This window comes from Periplaneta americana, chromosome 4 (assembly GCF_040183065.1).
Source record: "Periplaneta americana isolate PAMFEO1 chromosome 4, P.americana_PAMFEO1_priV1, whole genome shotgun sequence".
In the NCBI taxonomy this organism is placed as follows: Eukaryota; Metazoa; Arthropoda; class Insecta; order Blattodea; family Blattidae; genus Periplaneta; species Periplaneta americana.
In genome coordinates this window covers 118080354-118108118 of record NC_091120.1, presented here as the reverse complement: position 1 = coordinate 118108118, position 27765 = coordinate 118080354, and the positions used below count along the sequence as shown (strand labels likewise).

General features: G+C 34.3%; 1 protein-coding gene and 3 long non-coding RNA genes across 8 annotated transcripts; 1 reads left to right on the top strand and 3 right to left on the bottom strand.

Annotated features, from left to right (window-relative positions):
• Positions 1-331: 331 nt before the first annotated feature.
• LOC138698131 (uncharacterized) lies at positions 332-3994 on the bottom strand. The gene is made up of 5 exons (XR_011331710.1): positions 3161-3994; positions 2839-3053; positions 2469-2728; positions 2285-2359; positions 332-2178 (listed from the first exon to the last, which is right to left on the bottom strand). It is a non-coding gene; the product is annotated as an uncharacterized lncRNA (long non-coding RNA).
• Positions 3995-4945: 951 nt separating this feature from the next.
• On the bottom strand, positions 4946-9875 carry LOC138698130 (uncharacterized). Of its 4 annotated transcripts, none has more exons than XR_011331707.1 (4): positions 9574-9875; positions 9016-9133; positions 8431-8560; positions 4946-7344 (listed from the first exon to the last, which is right to left on the bottom strand). It is a non-coding gene; the product is annotated as an uncharacterized lncRNA (long non-coding RNA). The 4 variants fall into 4 exon arrangements; XR_011331708.1 differs by lacking the exon at positions 9574-9875 and adding an exon at positions 9413-9557; XR_011331709.1 differs by lacking the exon at positions 9574-9875 and adding an exon at positions 9373-9554.
• Positions 9876-12410: 2535 nt separating this feature from the next.
• LOC138698128 (tigger transposable element-derived protein 2-like) lies at positions 12411-19681 on the top strand. Its single transcript, XM_069823867.1, has 2 exons — positions 12411-12643; positions 12750-19681. Exon 2 carries the CDS (start codon positions 12766-12768, stop codon positions 14671-14673), a length of 1908 nt encoding a protein of 635 aa, XP_069679968.1. The 5' UTR covers positions 12411-12643; positions 12750-12765; the 3' UTR covers positions 14674-19681.
• Positions 19682-23002: 3321 nt separating this feature from the next.
• Positions 23003-27164, bottom strand: LOC138698129 (uncharacterized). Of its 2 annotated transcripts, XR_011331705.1 has the most exons (3): positions 25372-25536; positions 24664-25224; positions 23003-24335 (listed from the first exon to the last, which is right to left on the bottom strand). It is a non-coding gene; the product is annotated as an uncharacterized lncRNA (long non-coding RNA). The 2 variants fall into 2 exon arrangements; XR_011331704.1 differs by having other exon boundaries at positions 24664-27164.
• Positions 27165-27765: the final 601 nt, after the last annotated feature.

Here is a 27765-nt window from a genome sequence, read left to right as displayed (position 1 = left end):
TGAGAAATTTTAGAATTTATATCTATTCAAAATACTGCTTTATATAATAATAAGGTTAAATATTCACTGTTTAGAAGATTACAGCTTTCTTTTTCTGCATTTTCTTTTATACTGGACATGAAGTAAATCACGAGATAAAGTTCAACAATAGTCTGCTAGCATATTGGTACTCCACTGTCCTTGGTATTTTCTTTTTCTCCGTAGTTGAAATTTCTTGATGAAAGCGCTCATCATGCTCATCACTGAAATCGTCATAATTCTCGGGGAAAAAGTCAAGATGGGAGTGAAGGAAGTGAATTTTCAGGTATATGTTACAATCCATAGATGTTGATAGGGGTTGATGTATGATAGTAATTATTTACTTCAACTATTATAACACATAACTATGTATCCAAAACACAATTACAGTACTAATACCAAAATACATACGACAGTTTCAATGTTCATCATTGAAATGAAATACTTCATTAAACAAGTGCTGACAGTTTTATAGGGAATCCACAACACATCTAATTATCCAATAGAACACAAACGTGCAGCATTTTGGTCCATGGTATACAAATTAATCAACATACAATGACCCAACAATGAGGAAATTTACATTATCAAATACACAGCATAAGAGAATGGATACACTTCAACATAACAGACTACATCATAAAAAAAAGACGAAACATTACCACTATTAATACTATGACCACAAGAACACAAAAAAATACATCGCGCTAACATATGAAAATATAAATACACACAAGACTGCATCTTCTTTCAAAAATTATAATGTAATATTGCATACAGGCCAGAAAACACACCATGGAAACTTCTCTACATACAAGATAAATACTAATAATAATTTTATTATACATTTCAGTTAAATCTCTTTTAGGTTTTGATACATGTACTGATTCTCTCATAATACTGCTTTGCTTGCTAATCCTGTTAAGGTGTTTTGTGACAGTGAATGATTTGTTTTTTTATCACCATATTTATAATCTTCTGTAACACTACCTCTAAGAGAAATTTTCATCGACATTGCAGCTACAACTGTCGAACTTAAAACCTGAACTGCTAATTTCACTTTCATTTTTTCTGGATTTGTGGGATGCATATGTGAATCCGTTAATTTAGGAGCCAATCTGTTTGGCAATGCTTGGTCTTTGTTAAAAAATTCCACAATATATTGCCAAGAGGTCGTCTCCCCTCTGAAGTGAAAAGTGTTGGTTAGAAGATTATTTCTTGTCGCCTTCATAAGATGTGGAGTGTCAAACATATAAATTATTTCTTCATTCTGAACTAGAAATACTGGTTCATCCTTGAATAAGGTATTAGCTAGCTTAATGTTTGAGGCTCCCATGTCACTAATAACTATTCTAACTTTCAAACCAATAGCATTCACTTTTGAAATAACCGTGTACAGCAAATCTTTCAGTTTTGAGGCTGAACATGTATTATGAACAAAGAAATAGGCAAGAGGCTGATGCCAGTTGTAATATATACCTTTCAGCATGAACACCAAAACATTTAAAGCTGGCCTAAAACTTTTTCCTTCCCCCAAATCTTCAAATCCCACCACCTCATCTTTCCCTATGCAATAAAACAAATTAGATTTTATGGACATTTCATCTAAACAAAGGCAACAATTTCTATCAGCGTCACAAAATGTAAGAATCTTTTCTTTGAGAGCTTCAAAGATGAAATTGTTTAAGCCAGCTTTAAAATCTATACTTTCTGTGATCCTGTTCAAGGTTCTTTTCGTTGGCAATGTAAATATTTTGGACATACCTCTGTAAGCTTTAGGACCCATAAAATATATTTTCAAACAAGTGTTCAAAAATTCTTCGGAGTATCTTCTTTGATGGGGTGTCTTGTTATGAAGATCGGCCTGCTGTTTAACAAAATCAATACATTTTTTAGGGAGGAATTTCTCGCATAACACTTTAAAGTCTTCACATGTAACATCTGACAATACAGATTTCTCGTTATTGGTTTCAATTTGTTTTTCCATTTTCCTATTTTTTCTCTTTAAAGTACAGATGCTACGTTTTAGTTTTCGCTTTCTAGGGGTATTGGAACTGAGCACAGTTGGTGTTTGTGTGTTTAAATTTGTCACTGATAATGAACATTCTTCAGATCTACTCCCTTTGTTGTATACATTCGAAGGTCCAGGTAGATCTACATCTAGAAATAAGAGATGAATTGTTATTTAGGTTAACTCACAGAAATGGAATTGTTTTCACCGACAAGTTTGTAAAAACTTTCACAATTGCCAAAAATTTATACTAACCGGAACGTGTAGGTTGTACTGCACTCTCTTGAAATTCTGGTACAATGCGGAATGGGCCAGTATGCGGTCCTCCATCTAGAATAAGAGATGAATTAATTGTTATTTAGGTTAACTCACAGAAATGGAATTGTTTTCACCGACAAGTTTGTAAAAACTTTCACAATTGCCAAAAATATATACTGACCAGAACGTGTAGGTTGTACTGCACTCTCTTGAAATTCTGGTACAATGTGGAATGGGCCAGTATGCGGTCCTCCATCTAGAAATAAGAGATGAATTAATTGTTATTTAGGTTAACTCACAGAAATGGAATTGTTTTCACCGGCATCTTTGTAAAAACTTTCACAATTGCCAAAAATTTATACTAACCAGAACGTGTAGGTTGTACTGCACTCTCTTGAAATTCTGGTACAATGTGGAATGGGCCAGTATGCGGTCCTCCATCTAGAAATAAGAGATGAATTAATTGTTATTTAGGTTAACTCACAGAAATGGAATTGTTTTCACTGGCATCTTTGTTAAAACTTTCACAATTGCCAAAAATTAATACTAACCTGAACGTGCATGTTGTACTGAATTATTTCGAAATTCAGGTAAGTTTAGCACTGGAACAGCATCTGCAGTTAATCGGGATACTTTGGAAGTGCCTTTTTTTGTAATCATTTCTTGTGGAAAATGTAAACTGCATACCCTATACATTGAGCCATTAAGATCCCTCATAATCCGGAATAAGTGTTCACAGCCACATGCTTGAACCCATATTTTACATCTGAAATTAAATTGAGTATGTATCAGATTTTTTTTTTTTTTTTTTTTTTTGAGTGAAGAAGAAGTTCGTAATTTTTTTAAGATATGTGATCATCTCATTGTACTTACCTATCTCTGTCTTTTGGAAAACGAAATAAGCTTATATTTTGACTTAGGTTCCTTTTATTATTGCAACAAAATTTCACAGCGCAAATACCACCTCGTGTTGTTGTTTTCTGAGTATCCATTTTCTTTGAGATTGCTGCCACTTAATACCTGTGATCAGAGATAATCGGGAAATAATGTAGCTTAGGTTAATTTCGTTTCATTATTAGACAGCAGTGAGTAAGAATACAAAGGTTGTATGTCAATGAAAAACAAATGTTGTGAAGTGGCGAAATGGGTTTTATCTTGTCACAATGCTCTGTAGTTTTTATGAAGAGTGTTTTTGAAGTTATTTAACGACGCTGTTTCAACTACTAGGTTTTTTAGCATCGATGGGATTTGTGATAGCGAGGTGGCATTTGACAAGACGAAGACAAGAATTCGCCATTTATTACCTGAATTCGCGTTGCAGTACGGAAACCTCAGAAAAAACCCAACAAGGTAATCAGTCCAAGCGGGGATTGAACCCACGCCCGAGCGCAACTCCGAATTTAACGGTTTCAGTTTGCGATGAAGAGTAAGTTACACCAAGACAAATCAGGCAGTACCAATAACACACACTTTTTTTACATTCTTTTTGTACATACAATCTTTGTGCTCTTAGCCATTATCATTATCTATCATTAATATTATGTCGCTAGGAAGTCAAAATACTTATTATTGACGTTCATGTTCGCACTTCACCGCAACGGACGCCATGATGTACTACGTTGTACTTGGATCAATTCTACCAACATAAGCCTCAAACAGTGACTTGAACGTTAGCGTCAATTAGTGAATATTTTCATGATGATTGCATACGGAAGTAATTATTCTTATGGTTATATTGCCATGCCTTTGCCTTATGTCTTTCAAATTGTTAAAAGATGAGTAATGTAATGTTTTCAGTTAATATTAAATTATGCCAGCACTGTCGTACATGCAGATCCATCTGGTGGAGGTTTCAGATAATACACCCGGTTTTGTGACATGCGCACTCAGAATTTGTTCCCACGAAACAGCTTATATGTCCCTACTGTATGTTCTCTATACCATAGACAAATAAATAGAAAGACCCCCAACTCAATGCATTACCTTCGACACGCTATTGACGCGACGTCAAGACACTTGGCGGCAAAACATCGGAACTACATCTCGTTACACATAGCGGCAGAATGCGGAACTACATCCCTTGTTACAGGGCCCGATCGGTATTACAGGTATCCGTTATGCCAACATTAGAGCACGATCGGTACTGCAGATACCTATTATACCAACACATACTGGCATTTTTCATATCGTCAAAGGAGTGTGTAATGGTTTATCAGTTTAAATAACATGTTTAACCACAATATTTATATCACATTTTTGTTCTAACATGTGAATATAAATATAATGGTTGAACATGAAACTGAAAACCATTAACACACTCCCTCTTTTAACACAGTCATTTAACCCTTTTATTAAATTAATTTATCAAATTTGACTAATAAAAGTTTTTGCATCTTCTAGATCAAATATGTAATTGAGATACAGGATGCGAATAGGATAGGATACTTCTCTCCAAAACACCTTAAGCACTATTTTTAAATAATGTTATGTATCATGTATTGGAAGATAAAAACAAAGATTGACTTTGGAATATTGACTTCGAAGTTATTATTGGTCAGTTATATAATTATAATTCGCTCTTAATTTTTTTATGTCAAACATTAGCTTGAAAATAGTCATAAGATGTTTTGCTGTGACATAGTACAACGCACGTTCATAAACATTTATAAAACACCACTTTATTTGTTTTACACTGTCAGAGCTGAACATCTATTTTTAAAAGTAACTGCCTTTAGTTTAATATATGGATATTAAAAATCTAAGTAATCAATAATCACCACTGATAAAGAATACAAAGAAAACTATTTGTCTACAACAGAAATAAAATTAACTTAGACTTTTAATAAAAACACCATTAAGAAATACAAGTAAAAAAATTATTTTTCATTCTCTGATGCATAGTTGATTCAAAACACTCAACATATTAGAAAAAGTGCAATACAATTTATTAGAGATAAGTCTATACTTCGCAACATTTCCTAATTTTGAGCTTTGATACTGAGTGTTTGATTTGGTTGTGGCCCCATTGCTCAAAATATGTTGTTGTTGTATTCTAATGCCAGGGGTTTGACAAAGTCATTTGACCTCTTGCACTCCAATATTTTTCGAAGATATTATCATGGCCAGCCACTGAAGCACAGATTTTAAGGTGTTCCGAATCCATTTCTAGGTTTGAGTTGCACAGTGGGTAGTTAGGGGACTGATATATTCAAATTCTATGCAGGTGTTTGTTTGGCCAAACAGTCATGGCCTGTTGTCAATCTAAATGCAGCTACAGACGATTTTCGTGGTAAATCGGGAATTAACTGTGGATTATGATGCAGAGAGTTCCATTTTTTCCCTCGAGATTTGTGTTATCAAATTTTGTTTGTTGAAGTCTAAGTATGTAGATTTAATAAATCTTTTCACAGAGTAATACGTAGATTTAGTAACAGGTCTGTAAGTAGCAGTGCTGCCCTTCTTCGCTAAAGCATCAGCATTCTCGTTTCCCAGGATTCCACAATGGAATGGTATCCACTGGAATACAATTCTTTTATTGAGTGATATTAATTGAGAGAGCATTTTAGTTATTTCTGCTGTTTGAGATGAAAGTATGTATTTAGAGACTATTGATAGAATAGCTGCTTTGGATATAACTGTATTCTTAAATTTATTGATGTGGCATAGAAGATTCCTGAGACATTCACTTATTACAATGATTTTTCCGTCAAAACTTGTTGTTCCATATCCAAGAGATCTATAAAGTGAGATGAGACAAAATATTGTACCATATTTACTCTCTTCTTAGCTGATGTTATACGACAAGCATTCCATTATAAAAAATTTAGTTGCTTCTGTACCATTAAAGTAGTCCCGCCCAGAAATCAGATTGGGGGATTATTTTGCTGCATAGAATTGGAAAATATCAGTCTCCTAACTGTCCATTGTGCTACTCAAACTAAGAAATGGATTCGGAACACCTCAAAATCTGTCCTTCAGTGGCTGACCATGACAATAATTTTGAAAAATACTGGAGTGCAAGAGGTCAAATGACTTTATTGTCAAATGCCTGGCATTAGAAAACATCAACATATTTACTCTGGTAATGATAATATCTTTGAAAAATATTGTAGTGCAAGAAGTCAAATGACTTTATTGTCAAACGCCTGACATTAGAAAACAACAACATATTTACTATCTAAAAATTCTAAATAATGCACCCAAATCTCACCAGTTGCAGAAGCTGCAGATTCGTATCGCTGCCACTGGACTCCCTCCTATGCCCTATAGATGACACAACTGAAATGCTCATTGTACTAGTAATTATTATTTGTATTTATATTACTATGTAATGTTAACTTAGGGTCTTAAAGATCGTTAGATTTATCATTGCCCTATATATTACAAAAATTATGTTGCTTATAATGTAGAAGTCAAGTACTCTACTTTTTTTTTTTCAGATGAATGAATGAATTCCCCTTATTTTCCTTCAATTAACTGAAGAAATCAACTCATTAAACGAAATGAGATAACAATGATAATAATAATAATAATAATAATAATAATAATTTATTCTAGTACCGAGGTCATGGAAAGCATGGGGCTCTACCTCCATGCTCCCCAAATGCCTTCTTGGCATGTTACGGGGATACCTTCACCTTTTACCTTTAATAATAATAATAATAATAATAATAATAATAATAATAATAATAATAATAATAATAATAAATGAAGTCCATTACCATACACTTGTCAAGAAAATTAAACACAATTTTGTTAAAAAGACAATGAATGAATCACTCAATGAAAGAGAATACAGGTTCAAATTGATGCCACAGTGAAGTGCAATGAATGAAGCAATTATGTTAGGTGGTGAAAAAGGTTAATGTAAGTAGGCTGGTGATGAAGTGGGTCGTAGTTCTTGAGTGGGATACCAAGCATCCCTTGATGGAATGGCCCCTCTTTGTAAGTTATATCTGAAGTCACCGTTATACTGATTACTGCGAAAATGGCTTGCACATATATAGGCCCTTCTGTAAGGATGAGGATTTTCTGCCACAGCAGCCCACATGTGGTACCTGTTACAATCAAAATTCTATTATTATCTTAAAAAAATACACAAACCAGGGTTGGTATTAATTTAAATTAATGATTTAATCATGATGTAAATAAAATAATTTTCATTTTATTTACATCAAATAATTGTTACTACTTAAATCACAGATTAAAATTAAATGCACCTAACATGATTAAGATGAGACATTAACTTCCTGAAAAAAAATATATAAACGTTTTTACATATGACTGTTCTGCTGCTTCTTAAAACTATTAGCAATATATATGAGTAGCAAACTTGCATCTCTGCAATGAACAAAATATTTTCTATGGTGAAATATATTTTTCTTCCTATGAATTCATATAAAATTTCACCACAGAAAAATCTTTGTTTATTACAGACATATAATTCTAGCATTTTCTGAAGAAATGGACAGGTTTTGAAAGTTTGCTTCTCATATGTCTTTTCCCAACTCCTAATTAAGGAGCAACAGAACACATGGTACAGGTAGTCAAGTAGAGCCTACTTTCGGAATCACCACCTAATTAAAGCACAGTATGATGTTGAGGATTGAAATGAATAGTTGTAGCTCATAACAATATTCAAAGTAAAAGTTGCACAATGCCAAATGGACTACGTATTTATTCTGAAAACACACAATGCTAAGCTCTTCTGATAAATTTATTTGTAAATATTAATCTCCCTAAATAGTTGAATTCTTTTCTAATGAATAATAAACTGAGCATAATATCTTGCCTAAGTCTAAGCTAATTATTATTATCATTAAGTGCAGGTTATTAGTGCTGTAACTCTTCATGTATTAATAATGAGGCCTATGTGTAAACATAGTAAATTATTTTTGAAGCGATGTTGTTAATTACTTAAAATAACACATTAACAAAATACACAATTATGTAGGAACTAATGCACAAATTAAGTTTAAATGAATTACAAAAGAAGGCAAAAACTCATTTTAATAAATTAATATGAATTTGACAAATAATTCCCACTTAAATTTAAAAACCACTACAGTTTACCAACCCTGACTATTTACTGATGATATATAAGGGCATCTTTGCATTGAGCTTATGCTAACGGCATTGCTTACCTTTTAAGCTGTGCTGCATTACTTGGCGCAGGAAACAGGAATAACCAGGTCTTTTCATTACTATCCGATTTCTGACAGTACACTGCAGCACATTCACAGTGTAAAACTCCGCCATTTGTCTTTCTATTAACTGAAACAAACCAGCAGTAGCCTAGTATCATATAATGCATTAATAACACTACATTTCATAGAACAATTGAAGGATTGCAGTATAATCAACGTTTGTGAAATATTTCTGGAAGAATTCTATCCACGAGTCTATAAAAATAATAAATATCTCCGGCAATTTAATTCTTTTTATTTTATCAAAATTATTCCAGTAAAGGTACTACTGTTAACTGTAAAGTCAAATTTCTAAAATATATCTTTTCAGGAACAACACTTCTTTACTATTGCGTTACCAAGCTAAGGTATCCCGCCATCCTTTGGTAACGCAACTGTAAAGAATTACACCGGGAACAACATATTTAGTCATATCAGATTCTGTCCCACGAATTTTAAGATGTCTGACCAACTTAACTTAGCTATATACAAAAATAAGATGTTCGTTCATACCCAAAGTGTATATTAACTCTGTTAGCTTACCTTTAAAGCTCTTGGCGTAATTGCAGTTAGGCCTAATACACTGTTGTAATTCAACACAGAAGTCAGTTCATCATTTGGTAGTGGTAGAAGGAAGGTAATCGCGTTCTGAAGTTTATCCCTGAAAACAATTACAGATCTCAGTTTAATAAACGTTTAAGATATGATGGAAGAATTCAGTTTAAATTAGAAAACATGACGGTGCAGTTAAGCTGCATCTACACGGTTCAATTTTTCATGCTCGTACGCACGCAGTCTGGGAAGAATATTGAAAGAATCAAGTTTAAAGCGCATGTTGAATTAAGATAGGTACATTAAGATTTTCTATCTACAAGGTACGCCATATTAATATTAAAATACCATGTGATGGAGTGTAAAAACCGATTATAGTTTCACTGACCAAGTTCTGCAGCAGCGAAAGCTAAAATAATATATTAGCCTGCACATTGTGTGCACTTCCGTTATTATTAAATACCAATCTTGCAGGCATTGCTTGAATGTGTGAAGTTGAAAGAAAAGTTGAACCGTGTAGATGTAATCTCAAACATATTTCTTTCTTACCTTTTACGTTGCGAATTATTTCTCGTTGCAGGAAAGCACCAGTAACTTCTCAATTAACTCGATCTGTTCAAATTTCTTCCTTAAGCAGCCATGTTCGTCCATTCCATAATTTACACAAGATTTAAACAGAATAGGAATGCCAACATCCAACAATTGATCAACTGAACAAATGAGGTTAATAGGTCATACACAGTACACTAATATGGCTACTTTGTCCTCGAATGAAAATGCAAATTAGCTATATAGTAATAGTAATAATAATCCGAATATTATAAAACTGACACATTCTGTAAATAATGGATATTAATAATATCTGTTTAAAACTGTCATATTGGCAAAACTTATAACCATAGAACGTTCGAAACCAAAGAGTTTTGTACTGCTAATTTTACAAACTCTGTGATCGAAATACAGCCAGCGCTGTCCTGACCACATGCGGCAAACTATGGAACATCTATGAGCATCCAACATCTATCATTTGAGTTAAACCCCCCTGCTCTATACTATGCTCACACTAAAGACATGCAATCAGAAAACGGAGGGACGTTGGTAGATGCGTATAGCATCAAGGAAGTCCACAAAAATAAACCAACCAACCAACTTCATGCGAGTAAACGGTAGCATGTTATTCGAATATTTGCATGTGAATATAAAAATGTGCAACGTAAATATTGCGTACCTACCTCTAAAGACAATTAAACGGAAGCTTGTTATTCGAATATTTACGTGTGAATATACAAATGTGCCACGTAAATATTGCGGATACTAACCGGAATTCACTTTGTGCGAGAAAACGGAATTTTGCCATTCGAATTCTGTTTATGTACTTTTTGTATATTTACATGTGAATATACAAAATAATGGGCCACGTAAATGTTGCGTACATGCCTACTCTTTTTTAGCATAGAGGAACAATTCTTAGGCTCAACAGCAACCATGAGAGTAGTAAATATTGAAGCCATTGAAAACTTCTGTGCAGGTGTCGCCTATTCCTGTATTCAACATAATTTCATACATGTTCATATTTCCTGAATATCTGCAGAATTTCAATTCTTATCTCTCGTACAAAAGAGATAGTTCAGTTTTCAGCCGCTCTTTACATAAGAAAGTGACAAAACAGTTTCATGAAATTCGGATGAAGGAAATTTTATGTACATCAGCCTAGGCCTAATTTAAATTCTACATAAAGATTAAAAAAACAATCTTTACATAGATTCTTCGAGCAACAGTGCATATTACTGTAGAATCCTGGCCACCAAGTCACTCAATTGGGTGCACTCCTTGTATAATGGCAGTTGACATTAATATAAATGTCAACATACCGTAAAGTGGGGTGACTTTGAACGCCGAGGTGACTTTGAACAGTAATTTAGCGCCTTTTTAAATTAAATGCTGTACCCTGTTGCGATAAAACTGAACTAGTTGCACAAACATTATAAGTAGCTAAATATCGATACTTTCACTTGATGGAACAATCGAAAAGATATTGTCATGGAACAATCGAAAAGATATTGTCATGTTCACCAATTGAAAAAAGGGAAAATAAAATTTCCCGAAATGTACATTTTTCGATACCCCAAAAATATTTGCACTGTATAATAAGCAGTTTAGGTAACAGAACTGGGTAATTTCATAGAAGACGGGCACTTGGTTGAATATAGTAAGTATTGCCAACTTCTTTATTTCAGAGTTAAATGTTAGTGATCTTTTAGTGACTTTTACATGTTAGTTCTAGGTTTTTGTACTAGGTGTCGCCGTGATTTTCTTTTAATTTTATTGGTTATAGTTGTCATTTGTTCTAGAATTTTCGTTAATTTAGAATGGATAATGACGTTATCAGTTGTTCTTGGTTGTTTGACGTGAGTGGTATTATGTTGTGTCTGATGGCTAAAGCTATTGAAAGTTTCTCATTTTCTGATTTTTGTGATTTTCTTTCGATTTGATTGGTTATAGTTATCATTTATTCTAGAATTTTCATTAATTTTTCATGGATAATGACGTTGTCCTGTTGTTCTCTGTTGTTTGACGTGAGTGGTGTTACATTGTAGATTTGTCTGCATTTGTCGAATGGGCATCATCATGCTTACGAAAAGCCACTTTTCAGTGCCAATAATTTATTTTATGTGCACAAGGTTGGAATTTTGAAGTAAGAGGGAAAGGAAGGAAACCGTGTTATGAAATGTATCTATTAAATTTTGTGTCGATTTTGGTTTAGTTCTTTCGCTGGTGAAGAAGGATTGTGTTGAATGTTGAGAAGAAAACTGTTTTTCTGTGGTTTAAAGGAATTATTTACTGAATTTTCTGTAGAAGTTAAGATGTAATAAGTGTTCGAAGAGAATTTCATTTAGTGTAAACACGTGGTATATTTATGCAAAGTTGACTGTACGACAAAGTGTTGGTTTAGTTCTTTGTTGCCTGCATGGTTTAAGTTTAGAATACCTTAAAGCCGGTGTCATTTATACTGGAAGTGAAGAGATTGTCGTTGAAGACGTCGATGAGAATTGAATTTTATTTGATAAGATGATAAATTATTATGTTTTGTTTTATGTTTTAGTGATTTGTGGGGGTAAAGTGCGGACGAAAACTGCCAGAAAAGTACTACCAACTATGAACTTCGAATCCCACCAAACACCATAAAAATCAAAGATGAAAAATTAAACATATTTTCATTTTTTGAAGGGCTTGTTCTTCTTTAAAAATATGAATATATGTTTGATTTTCCATCTTTGATTTTGTGATGTCTGGTGACATTTGAACTTCATAGTTGGCAGAACGTTTTGGTAGTTTTCGTCAGCCATGTTGGATTTTGCCCGTCTTCTAGGAAATTACCCAGAACTGTAATTGAGCCTTTATGTCCAAGGTACATATCTGAACGAAAGTCTACTAAAAGTTTAAGACGCTAAGTTTATTCGCCAAGACATAATTAAATAAAATGTGAGGGCTTGTTATTCACGGGGCGGCTTTGAACAGTGGGAGTGGCTGCCATGACAGATCAGCTGGTCAGTAATGGTGAATTGTTTGCGTGTTTTGAAAAGCTATAGTGTGTTTATTTGATTTGTAAATTTACTAGGTATGTATATGTAATACTAAGTTCATGCATTTACTAATATATTATTATAAAATGGCATTATTTAATAATTAGACCTAAATTAACATTGCTTTGTTTTCATTTGTAGGCCTAAAAATACCGGTATGGTGAGGAACTACAAACCAAGTCCTGGTTTTCGGAACTACAGGAACTACTCAGAAAGTACTCTTGAGGAAGCCCTGCAATTAATTCGAGAAAACAAAATGTCACTGAACAGGGTGTCCCAAATATTCAAAATACCGAAAGGGACTCTGTGCAATAAAATGAAAAATAAACATTCAAAAAATCCTGGTGGACAAACTGTTTTTACAACAGAAGAAGAAAAACAGTTGTGTGATTGTGTGATTCAAATGGGGGATTGGGGATACCCATTAGACTTCTTTGATATCAGGATAATAACTAAAATGTTGTTGGACAGAATGGGACGGAGAGTTGCAAAGTTTGGGCCTACAAACCTTCCTGGTTTAGATTGGGCGAAGTCCTTTCTAAGTAGGCACAAAAATGTATTATCATTGCGACAAAGCACCAACATCAATCCAAACAGAGCATCTCTTAGTAGGGAGGTTGTTGAACAGTATTTTGACAACTTGAAAATATCACTGAACGGTGTACCACCTGAAAATATCTCCAACTTTGACGAGACAAACTTCGGCGATGACCCTGGGAGCAAGAATGTTCTCATCAAACGTGGCAGTAAATATCCTGAGAGAGTAATGACACACTCCAAAACTGGATTTTCTGTCATGTTTTGTGGAACAGCTACAGGTGTTCTCCTCCCAGTATACGTCGTATACAAATCTGAGAATATGTGGAGTACGTGGTGCCGAGGAGGTCCTTCAAAAGCCCGTTACAACCACACAAAAAGTGGGTGGTTTGATGGGTGTACGTTTGAAGATTGGTTCCTCACTGTCTACTTGCCTCATGCTAAACGGCTAACTGGTCCAAAGGTGATTATTGGAGATAACCTGTCTAGTCATTTTTCAGTTCAGGTCATCAAAGCTGCCAATGAAAATGATGTTAGGTTTCTCTGCCTACCACCCAATTGCACCCACTTGATGCAGCCACTTGATGTGGCATTCTTCAGACCTTTGAAGGGTCATTGGAGAAAAACTTTGGCGCAATGGAGAGAGGAATCAGGGATAAATGGTAATTTACCGAAAGATGTTTTCCCTTCACTACTGAAAGCTACACTGAGTGCAATTGAAGCCAGTTCTCCTGCAAATTTAATATCTGGATTCAGAGCTACTGGCATCCATTCCCTGAACATGTATGAAGTAATAAGAAAACTTCCTGAATGCCAGTTTCAAAATGGAGAAGACAATGAATTTTCTATGAAGTTGAACGATTCTGTCTTGGCAATGTTACAAGTTCGAAGAAGAAAGACTGCTACAACCACCAGAAGGAGAAAAGTAGCAATCCAGCCTGGTAAAAGTATATGCATAGAGGATTTTACTGAGCGGACAGAGCCTTCGACAAATCAAGACAAACAAGTCGTTGCCAAGAAGAAGACAAGTCATCCGCCTAAACAGTTGCCTGTGGCTCATCCTTCGGAAGGAAAAAGAAACAAAAAAAGAATGACATTACCAGATTCAAGTGATGAGTCAGTGGATGAAGAATTGCTTCACCAACTAAGTGCAAGTGAAGATAGCGAAGAAGGAGACGATTATCGAGAACGCATTCTGAAGGAGTATGAAGCAGAACAAGCTACTGAGGACATAGATATTGATGACCATACCAGTGTGCTTCAAGGAAAATATGTTCTAGTGAAGTTTTGTGGGAAGAAAACTGTAAAACATTATGTTGGACTTCTTGAGAGTGAGGATGAAATTACATTTCTGAGGAAATGGCATTCGAAGGTGGAGTTAAGTGAAGTGTTTTTTGTATGGCCTACTGTACCTGATAAATCCTTAATTGAAAAAGGTGATATTTGCAAGGTTTTACCTGATCCCAAAGTAGACAGAAGGGGAAGACTTTCTTTTGGTCTCATGTTTGACAGTTATAATATCCAATGACTGCTTTCACTGCTGTGTTAAATATGTATTTCTCAAAAATGTGCTATTTTGATTACTAGCAGATTAATAAAATTGTTCTAGAAAGCTCTGTTTTTAAATAATTTTTCTCATTTTTTGAGTATCTAACATAAAATTTGCATTACTGTGAAAATTTAACTACAATCATAACAGAACCTTCGAAGAAAACTCATAAATAATAAAAAAAATATTTTGAATTAGCAACTTCAAACTTTTATTTCTACAGAAAATACTATGCCCTTTCATATGAGAGGGGTGTCATTGAACAACATATGCTGAGATGGGCATAGAATGGGAAAATATTTTTGTGTTCAAAGTGACCCCGACCAAGGGGGTGACTTTGAACAATGAAAAATAATTTTTTAAAATTGTTTTTGAAGGTTTAGAAATTATTGAACTAGCATTTCTATAATCTGTAGCACCTCTTGCAACTTTCGAAGAAAGTTGATTATTAATAGCTAGAGAAGTTTTCATTTACTTTGCAAAAATATTTTTTTTGTGTTCAAAGTCACCCCACTTTACGGTACATGTCGAACTTGGAGTCAGGCCACAAAAGAGAAAAACACTGGAGGAGGGGGATTCGATCCGATGCTGTGGATTGAACTTTGGCGTAGCTCAATGGTTAGAGTGCTTGGTATGTAGAACCAAGGACCTGGATTCGATCCTGGGCCACAGAACGAATTTTTCTCCTGTAATATGAATTACAATCACTAATTCAAATTGTCTTTGAAACGAGAGATGTTAAACAATTTTCATGCCAACAAATGTGTACACCTATAGAGAGTAAATCTCTTTTTTGCCTCATTAATTAATATCAGACACCTATTTTGCAGAATCAAGATACGCTATAGCTGCAACCCTTAATGGTTGAGACACCACTGTCTATATTCCTAATAGAAGTGAACATTCCCTAACCAAAAGACCTGTACATTGATTAATGGTACATACAGATCTTCTCAAGCTCTCATGTTTGTTTCATTTTTTAATTACAGTGTAACCCTAGGTGAGGATGGAGCAGAGGTAGGAAATGCTGTTGCTGAGATGATGGAAGTGATACCAGGTCAAGAGGATAATTCTCTTATACCAGATAGAGACATGAAATAGAAAAACTGAAAAAAGAAGTGGCAACAATGAAAGAAACGTTCTCTTTTAAATTAATAGAAGGCAGTGATAAACTAATTCTTCTCTATACTGGGCTGCCAAATAAGGACGTTTTTAAACTTCTATATCAATTTTGTAATAAATTTGAAATATGTTATTATAGTGGATGGAATGTTGATTGTGTCTCAAAAGAAGACCAACTATTTATGACACTGATCAAGCTGAGACAGAATCTTCTCCATGAAGACCTTGCAGTTAGGTTTGGTGTGAGCACTGCTACTGTCTCGAACATTATATTGACATGGTTACATGAAGTTTTGTATGAGGGTCTTATGGCAAATGTTCCATCCCTTTTAAAAAATCAAACTTGTCTCCCGAATTGTTTCTCAAATTTCACATCCTGCAGAGTGATAATTGACTGCACAGAAGTATACACTGCCATACCAACATCTATGGGAAAGAAACAAAAATTATACAGTCACTACGAGCATCGGAGTACACTGAAGGTCTAGTTGCTGTTGCTCCAAATGGTGTAGTGACATTTGCAAGCAGCCTGTATGGAGGATCAACATCAGATAAGATGATCACCAAGGACTGTGGTTTGTTGAACATTCTGAATTCTGGTGATCTTGTTTTAGCCGACAAAGGGTTTTTAATAAGTGACATTTTGCCAGAAGGTGTACATGTCAATATACCTCCTTTTTTAGAGACACCTCAGTTTACTGCAGAACAGGTGCTTCGCACAAGAAGCATTGCTAGAGCTCGCATACATGTAGAGCGTGCAATTGGGAGGATAAAGGGCTACTCAATTTTGGACTTTGTTCCACAAACACTATTGCCTTATGCTAGTAAGGTCTGGTAAGTTTGTGCTGCATCGACCAATTTCCAGAATCCCCTTTTAAAGGAAGTGGAGGTCTTTTTCAAGCCGTCAGATGAAGGAAGTTCATAAGCACCACCTCATTCTGTCAAGAATGCATGGACCTCTACCTATATCCCCATGTGCCTCATAGTATTTATAGGGAATACTTTTATCTTTTATTGTCAAATTTTTTGCTGTCCCTTATGATGTTGTCCATGTATGTTGATGATTTGTGTACTGGTGCTTTACGCTGGTTTACTAGTGGTCTGATTGGTATGTATGTCTTTGTGTATTTTGGTTAGCGTGTTTAGTTTAGATGCTTCAGGTTTGATTTGTTTTAGTTGTTTTTTTATTCTTTGATATTATGTGTGTGTTTTGGTTTCTTGTATGATTGTTCTGTGTATTAGGTCTCTGACTGTACACTGGTAGAGAGAAATGATGACTGCCATGCAGTACAGCTGTACTGAAATTTTGCATCATAATATATTTGAATGGCCATTTGTTAAAAGGGCATATGTCCATTAGAGTAAACTTTTCAGTATTAACAAAAAACTGATTTTTATCCACATTTTGCTGATTTATTAATTATTGCACGACTCAGAACATAGTATTTATCTTCTTGAAATTGGCCTTGGACTTGAAATCTCTTAAATTAAAAAAATTGACACTTCAATACACTTCGAAACTCAAGGGCTTCTGCCCTTTTAACAATGTTGAAAAACTTACAATTGATGTTAATTTTAAAGACTCATTTATGGTTTTCTTATATTTTAGAACGATAACTCTTTGTTAAAATTTATTGTTTAAAGATAGTTCCTCAATATCATAATCTTCAGCAAGAAATCTAGCTGCTGGTTTCCTCACTCATAACACTCCTGCAAAATGTCTATATAAAATTCCCGGTGACCATCTTCAACATACTGAATAATTTTGTGAAGGTCTCCTAATTTTTCCTTGTTTAAGGGCACTTTACCTGTAGGATAACTTACATTCTTAGGTAGTTCAACCTGTTGTAGGCCAACATTAAAGGTATGTTTGACCAGACCGTTAATGAATGCCATTGCCACAATATAGCCAAGAGTATCTGAATCATAAATTAAATGATGCAGTGAAGTTATGCCAAAATGGATCCTTCTCATCCCTCAGATTCGATGAACTTTCCAGGGAAATAGCTGTCCTCTTATAAAACTTGGTCCACCAGTCTTTAAAGTTTAAAATAGAAGAACTATCTACTTCTTTCACAGTAAAGTTTTGTGTGGTGCTACTTTCTAATATTAGTTCTGTTAACTGGTGTACAGTATAAATTCTATCTTTCTCAACCTCCTCTTCACTATACTAACATCGCGATCACAAGGGAGATAACTATGCCCCCTTATGGGAAAGAAGTGTTGAATCTTTTTGAATCGTTTTGTGTCACTTAATGCTAGGAGTAGTCTGGAAAGAGGGTGATTTTTATTCTGTCCGGCACAATTGTCACTAAACAACCGGACTTCTTCAATATGAGCAGGCACATAATGTTGTAAATAATCTAACAAATATGAACACACGTCTGGACCTTTCTTGGCTTGTCCCTCATGATATAAATGGAATATAGCTTTGTTTTTCTTCATATCATGTACGCAGAAAAAAATTTACTGTCAACTGCCTCAGATAAAAAAGATCTTGAACTGGAACTTTTGGAAGTGAAACATTCGTCATATAATCAAAAGACAGTGATAGAACATTATTGTTAAGCCCTTTTAGTTCATCCAAGAATTCTTCTTTAAGTGCAGCATAAAACTTTTTACTTCTTCTATTATGCACAGCAAGCTCTGCTATAGCACAGCGTTTAGCAGCATAATTAATATGTGGTGATTTTAAGTTTTAGCTCTTCACAAGTGCAACAGCAATCAACCTGTGGCTGACCAAACATATAATTGAAATTCTCCTTGAATATTTTAGAGAAGCCACTATAGCTGACCTTAGCATCTGGATGTTTTTGTCTGAACAAATTATACATCATTTTAATATTCAAATCTGCACTTACACAACGATCTACTTTTCCAGTAACTTATAGTGAGTTTCTTTTAATGGAAATGAACTTATATGTTCATGAATTTTGATTTTTGTATCCACTGGAAAAGAAAAAACTAACATGTTTACCTCTCCTATCAGTAGGGCTTTATCCCTTCAGCTTTAAATTTCTAAGGCGTCTAACACTCTTAGCAGTAACAGCATATAGTGAAAGAAATGACTTCAAACATACCTGGATGTGTTGAGTACCCAACTTAACAATACAACTAATTTTTGTTAAAAAGGCAGATGTCCAGGACATCTGACCTTTTAACAAAATCTCAAGATCATGACAGCATTTTTAACTTATTTGTAACTAAGATATTGCTGCCCTTTTAACATAGAATGATGTATTTACCCTTCAAGTTTCATTACCTGTGAAAAAGTAAAAACACACAAAAAATGTGACATCTGCCCTTTTAACAAATGCCCATTCATTTATGATTCCACTTACTGTTTTCTTCCTGCGCTTTACAATGGACTTAACCCTTTTCTTACATTATTTGTTTCTAATTTAGATAATGATGTAACACAACTCACGAAACTTCCAAATGTAACAACGAATAAGTTTACAAGTACTTGCAATGTTCATTACAATATATTGGTAAGCAAATTAAAGTTTTATAGTATTAAAGATACTTTTAATCCTGCAGATATGGGTTCGATTCCCGGTGCACTCCTAATTTATAACTTGTGTTGGGCAAGCCTAAGGTCCACGTAACATAGGGGTTTTCTCTGAGCCCTGGTCCCTCTCTATGCACCACAACAAATCTACATTACCATCTCATTTCATCGCAGGTGTAGTGTAAACCAGCCTTCTATGGTGCACCCTGGGCAACGATTCTGTTGGTAAATTAGTCTATACAACTGGCTTCATATGGATGAATGATGAAAAGCCAAGTACCCACCACTAGTAAAAAAAAAAAAAAAAAAAAAAAAAAAAAAAAAAAAAAAAAAAAAAAAAAAGTATTAAAGATTAAACCTTGGGTTTGTTTACATCATAAATAGAATATCGTCGCTTCACAGTTTGTGAACTAACTTTTAATTTCTTTCTGTAACACTCCCAACTTGCCCTCAACTTTGTCCAAATAAACTATGTATGAATTTAAATTCTAAGCTTAATTTATATTATTTATTAATATTAATGTTAATTTATATCGACATACAGCAAGGATATTATTTCAGTGTAAAAACTTCACAATGTTCCACTGCATGTAATGAATTGGGAGTATATTATTTTCTTTAACATTTGTGTACCAATGGTCCCAATAAATAATAATGCTTGACGAACAATGAAAGAGTAGGGTCTATTACTTTAAAATAATTAGTACCTACTACATAAAATGAAATACTTGCTCGTTTCTTGTTGTTTCGAAATTACTGCAACATTTTTTTGTCTTCAAATACTGTATAAAAATCATATTAATAAATTATGCTTTACAAACCACTACTTTGTCAAGTATAACTGAGTAAGCCTGAAGTTCCTTGTATTACAATTGTCAAATATAGACGTGTTTTTTTCCTTCTGCTAAGTGTGTTTATAATGTCCAAATGTCTATTTAATCCAACCCTAGAAGCGCAGAATAGATTATTGTATACCCCTCCAGCTAAGAACGGGTAAGAGCAATGCTCGAATGATGCAGCCTGGACAGACCGGTGATCCGCGCACAAAACTGGCATGCCTGGTTTACATCATACTAATCAAATAAAAAATATAATGTGGAAATATACCGTAGTCACAAGGTTACATACTCAGAGGAAACAATAAACTATCTCCAGGGATCAATTTTAGGTCCATTATTGTTTCTACTTTGTATTAATGATTTAGCCAAGCCATTAATAAAATTTATCTCATGTAATTTTATTTGCAGATGATGCAACTGTGATTAATTCAAGTAAACAATACACTTTATAAACACTCCTGATGCAATGTTGAATTGAATGGTTTAATGAAAATAAACCAGCATTTAATGTTGATAAAATCAGTATATAACCAAATTTAGTGCACATAATAGTGCTCAGTTTTTCTACAATATTAGATTACATGGAATTCATCTCAAAGAATCTATAAGCACAAAACTTCTTGGCTTAGGATTGGATAATCACTTGAACTGGAAAACACACATAGAATATATTACTCCTAAATTGAGCTCTGTCTGTTATGTATTAAGATCCTTATCTGCTGTTTGTGATATAAACACCCTTAAATATAATACTTTGATTCTATAATGCATATTATGTATTCTCGAGCAACTTACCTGAAACACTTTCACAAAAGACCGCTATAAGGATCATGACTGGTTTGCATAAAAGGGCACTATGTAAAAAGATTTTCCAAAATTTAGAACTAATGACCTTACCTTGTGAATACATTCTTTCCCTGAGGATCTTTTGAAGCACTCAGTTACTATATTAATGTTGTTGTTTTCTAATGCCAGGCATTTGACAATAAAGTCATTTGACTTCTTGCACTCCAATATTTATCAAAGATATTGTCATGGTTAGCCACTGACATACAGATTTTGAGATGTTCTGAATCCATTTCTTGATTTGAGTTGCACAATGGACAACTGGGGGACTATTTTACCTCCGGATGGTTTTACCTTAATGGTACTCATTTCATATTGGAGTGAAAATGGCAAGTTGTAGCCGATTTAAGTGAACACAATATTTTAATGTTTTGGTGGCTACTTCATTCACACACAACCCCCAGAATGTCTGGAGGACACACCTGCTGTTGGTCGACGGGTCCACTGGACCTAGTTGGGAGATCTTGTTGATCACCAGCTTTCCCTCCTTAAGTCACTGGAGGACGATTTTAGTGCCATAGCAGGTCAGCACTAGGAACAGAAAAATAGGAAGGGTAGGAAGGAAAGTGAAATGAACCCCTAGGCCTCGAATGCTCTAATACTGTCGGGGTTGAAGAAAGTATATTAATAAATCATTTATATGGTATTCGAGATTCTGAGGTGAAACTTGAGAGGAGAAATTTATTATGTACGGTAGTTCATAATTTGTATTTATCACACTAAAACTGTGTGAATTACTTTGCCCATATTTTTACATTATTCGGAAAGTTGTGAGTTTTCTATATCAAATGGCAAGACCGATTTGGGCCAGATTGAATAAATACAATTAAAATCCAAATACATTTAGTACTAATTAAAACATTTGTAATTTTAATACAAGACAAAAATCCTATCTCCCAGTACTCTAAGCTATCATAAAGGAGGTGTTCAGTGTTCATATATTACGGGCTTCAATGCATAGCCTAATTATCTGGAAGTTTCAAGAGGCCAAGAGAAAAGATTCAGAACAGAATTACGGTAATCAAATTTCAGCATACTCATACCTTCTTCTCAATTGATAATTGTTTATGCATGTAAATTCAATTACTGTGCTTGCTATGCAGTGCATATTTTTGTATAATTCCACTGATGATTTTTTATGGTTTTAAATTGAATTAATCTGCTTGCTATGTATTGCATATTTTTGGAGTGCCACCAGTGTAGCTCAATCAGCAGACACTCTTACTGTACAACCCACATTATCACCAATTCCATCTATGTTGAATAACCTAGTAGTTGATACAGCATCATTAAATGGATGAATTAAAAAAATCACTTCAATTAAGATACACTGACTACATAAGAATGTATAAAATCTGCACATTCTTAAGGAGCACAGAAGATATTCAATGCACTATAGAAACAAAATACGGTACTAGTACTGAAAGACAGCTAGACATTGACATAATACTTTCCTCTCCTTTTACACTGGTATTGATCGACGATTTAACCACAATGAGAATCTGACAAAACTATTTTTCCTACCTTTCGATGCAGCTGACACTGAAACCTCTGATTACATCTATACAAAAATAAAAAAACAGCACATTTGGACATGATGCCTTTCAGTTCGTACCGATTCAATTTTATAATAATTCAGGAGAAAGAAAAAGTGTTCCAAAAACTTACTTCCGTTCCTGTAGTGTAAATCACATTTAGGTTACTGTACATTTAACATATTTCACTTTAGTGTATGACAGTTGTAAAGAATACTACTTCTACTTAAATGTGTGGACGAAACAACGTCCACTTAGTTTCAGGAAATACTCGAAGCACTCACTCTTAACTGCTTCCTGCAAATATCAGTGAACAAAAGGCAACCCCTCTTTCACGAGTGTCTTCTATTAAAAAAATAATTCAGAAAGTTGAGCTGCCTTCAGACAGTGAAGTGGGACGGGGAAGATATGATTTGTATCGAATAGTTTATTTAGTGAAAATAATAAAGCACTCCACTATTTAAAATTATTATTGTTTCAAAATAAACATTTTCGCTATTTAATTATGATTAGGCATAGGTACTGATTAAATATTACTGAGCATTGTAAGTCACCATGAACTTAATCTATAGATACTAGTTCTTGTACTGCACCATAAATCCTTAACACAAACATTTCATGTGGTAATTTAAAACACTTTTAAGTACCGGTAGACCTGTATTTGATATGTCATGAAGTCATTACCCTGTTCCTATTGGATTTCTTTCAAGTACTTATTTAAGTAAAAGTTCCTTAAAATCCCTATATTTTGTTCCCAGCTAGGTTCCTTCATTGCCAAGCATGCAATGGAACCACTAGGCACCCATATAATTAAATAAAACTTTTCTGCACCTGTGAGGTGCATTTGTCCCTGAATTTGGTGGTAGTATTCATGTTCAGTATTCCACACAAACTGACCATTGTCATCTATAAACACCACATATGTTTTGTCCACATTAAGTGTTTCTTTTAGTGAAGCACTATTCCTATAAGAATATGGGCACTTCACTTCCACCACAGCATTCTCATCAAGAACTAATCCATCGGGGCTTGCAGCCAGCAGACCTGAAGTGTGCAGCCAAATCCCTGTTGCTGTAACCTTCAGTCCATTTTCTTCCTCGAATTGTTTTATGGCAGTTTTTTCATTGTCTCTACCCCACTGTACACTTCTTACTTTATCTAAATTGTATTCTCCTTTCAGTCTTTTAAAAAGAGACGGAGGAAATTTATTTTTTATTTTTTTTTTTTGCTAGAAGCAATCACTTTGCCAAAGTTACTAGCAGTAAGCCTATACTTTCTTACAAGGAACCACAATGGGTTATTTACTTGACCTGCCGTAATTTCTGCTACTCTTTTCACTTCATTTTCGGTGATGCTTGCCTTCTATTGCAAGTACTGCACCTTGTCAGAAGAAGAGTAGAATTCTTCACAGAAGAGAAGCTTCTCCATAGATGGTACAACTGCAGATTCAACGGATGGTATATCTGGTTCCGGTGAAAGCAGCCAGGTGAAACCTAAACTATATTGGCAGTTATTTAGAACGGAATGAAATTCTTCCCTGTCCTGTGCCTGAACTGGGCGACTTGTTGCACGAAATGCTTTTCGTGGTGGGAACATATCTTCTGCTCTGCAGCAACTAGACTGTTCATTCATTGTCTTTCTTTTAAGACTCCACGTACAAGATCTACTTGTCGCAGATATATTCTTGTTGGCGTAGATCATCAATGCTGCAACATGATGGCACTTTAACTGACCTCGGGGGCAGGCACACTCACTTCCCTTCACTGTTCCAGAAGGACATAGATGCACCTAAAATATAACATCGGTATAAAATGTAAGACAAAAAAAAAAAAAAAACGAAAAATCTCAATATCTGCTGCTGCGTTATTTTACAGAGTGTTCAATACGCATTACTGGTAAGTGACTAAAGAATTACTATGGTCCTGGAACACAGCTATGGCCCACGATACAACCATTCAAATTTTGTACTCCATAACGAAGTACCTCGTTTATCTAAGTCAAGTCACTGCAGCTATCTATGTTACTTCCACTATGTTCTTTGAATGGTTATATCATGGACCATACTTATGAGAAATGACTGTATAGGCCTAATATTAAGTTTTAACATAATTCTTACCTGGACACTATAAGATTTATTTTTCATGCTTGCTTGGATTTGACCTCGCAGGTATATACGAAACATCCCCATCGTAAGTCACACTTAAAACGTGATTAGATTCAACTGCATCTTCACCTTTCTTTAATAGGCTCAGTTCATCTTCAAAATATTTTACAATTTCGCTTAACTTCACGACCATATTAAAAGATAAAGCCTACTTATGACTACTAAATTCTACGAACTACGACAACTAAATAATGATTAGGCTACTATACAAGATAATAATTATGATACTCTTAAAACTATATAACTATTCCTAATATTAATCTAGGGCCTAAGGTTTAAAAAACAAAGCCTACTTATGACTACTAAATTCTACGAACTATGACAACTAAATAATGATTAGGCTACTATACAAGATAATTATGTTACTCTTAAAACTATATAACTATTCCTAATATTAATCTAGGGCCTAAGGTTTAAAAAACAAAGCCTACTTATGACTACTAAATTCTACGAACTACGACAACTAAATAATGATTAGGCTACTATACAAGATAATTGTGTTACTCTTAAAACCTACTTATGACTACTAAATTCTACGAACTACGGCAACTAAATAATGATTAGGCTACTATACAAGATAAGGGAAAAAGGCTAAACTCCAGAACATGGATTGCACCCTTCCCCTCTACCCCCACCGCACCTACATGTTACTCTTAAAACTATGTAACTATTCCTAATATTAATCTATGGCCTAAGGTTTAAAAAACAAACATAAACGCAAGATACAGCACACGAATACAGCAGACACTCTCCTTAGCAACGAATTGTTTAGAAAGGAAAATGGCTTCCTAGCAACGAGTGACGTCACGACTTATGGACTCAATTACATGCCGTGAGAAAGCCTAGATCATATATACTAACAGACATGGTGGAAACATAGTAGAGGTGTGGGACAAGCTGTGCGTGTTTTCGTTCAGTCTGCGCATGACGTCACCTTTACTGCAGGCCGCACTTGAATGACACAGTCAACATAACAGATTGTTGATGGTTAGATCTGCGTCCACAGATTAATATGAATAAATAAAACTCATGGTTTGTGTATTCAGTAAATATTGACAGTATAGGCTATAATAGGGTCTATCTTGAAGTGATAACATTATAAAATAGTGAACAATAAATTAAATTCAAGACTCAAGAAATAATGTAATATGGTAGTGCAACGTTAATAATTGCCTTCTGTAATATACACGTACTTTTATAATAATTATAATACATTATGCTACAAATATGCACAAAATTAGGCCCATATATCACACACATTATATTACACATGAATTCATGTACAATAGGAACTACCTTGAAATGATAACGTAATAAAATTATGATCTATTACATATTAAACTCAAGTTTCAAGAAACAATGTGATATGGCAGTGTGTCATTAATAATATTGACTTCTGTAATATAGGCCTACACGTGGTTTTATAATAATTACAATACAATGTGTAATAAATATATACATACTTAGATCTATACAGTTATTTATAACGTACATTATTTTGTATATGAATTCAAATACTTTTGAAACCTTCACTAACATATGTATATGAATTTCTTGGAATAATTTGTCATTATAGTAAACAAATATTTTTATATATTCAGGCTATTGGAGACATAATATAGTCTACTACATTATTTACCTTATTATTCCACACACGACATAATATAATTTCACCATTATAAATCCCACTCTGTTAAGTAAATACTTATTCTTATGCAATCTTTTTCATTTTCTTTATAATATTTCTCTTTGAAATTCCAGACATTTTTATTATTTTATTAATTTCTTTAATTCTAATAAATGTTCTTGTTCTAACCAATGTCGTAATTACTTCTGGCGGAAGAGGAGAACTGATTTCTGCTTCGTTTTTCATGGCAGAATTAACCAAATTTACAGTCTTTTTTATTATAAATTTCTCACGAGAAACAGAATCTCCGTGCACATCTGAGAATATACTTCAATAAGCATGGCAACCAATTGTAGATCCTTAGAAGGGAGAATTAAGTTTCCACGGGGCACTGTAGTAATCCAGTCTTTTTGATTAGCAGAAGATGACAATTTTGTGGGAATTCCAAGATTCGGGTATTGCTCCATATGTTTTGATGCAGCATATCCTGCAATATATTTTAATCCTTCCTGGGATATCCGCTGTCTTGCAGAGATTTCATATATTTTTTCTGGGTGGCCTATATTTTCTTCAGCTCGATCGTTGGTAAATTTACCCGGTTTCAGAATGCCTTTAAGAAATTCTGCCGTTGCACATAGTTCTTTCTGCAGATTATCATTGACTTCTGATTGGCTTGTACTAGGACCCACTATTAATGCCTCTTCTTCCGAAAGCAAATCGGAGGTGTTTTTGTTCTCACAAAACTGAGATAATGGATTTCGACCTAGTATGTACCACTTCAGTCTATGTTTAAAATCTAAAGCAGAGGGATGATCGTTTGTTCTACCCATGCTTCTAATTTCGGAAAAAAAGTTTTCTACCAGATCTTGGTTAAGTTTTCTTGTGATGATGTATTCAATTTTGTACTTGTACCTCATTGCCTCATACAACAATGTTAATGATTTATTATTTATTATAATCCCCTCCTGATAAGGTAATTTCCTGTTTGCTTCTCCTACTTTAACTGTGGTCATGACGTCATTCATTTCTGAGAGTATAATATTCTGATCTTGAAGGTTTATTCCGTAACTATGCAGCCCACGGTGGGTACCGAATTTAGAAACGGTATTAAATAAATCAAACCAATCATTAGTTAATTTTATTGCCTTTGAAGTTTCTTTCCATTCATTTGATCTCAACAGCTCGTTTTCACCACACCATTTCAAAGCCTTTGCAACTCTGTTGGAAAATAATTGTGCTGCCAAACTAACTTTTTGTCTTTGGGTACCACGGACACTTAAGTGTAACGGAGTTAACTTGTAAGCTAATTTTGTATCAGAGGACGAGGATGCACGTAAAAGTTCATGAATTGGTTCTGATGAAATGTTCAATCCGTTCAAGTTGAAACCATGATCTAGAAAGTGATTCCTGTGTAATTTCAATAAATG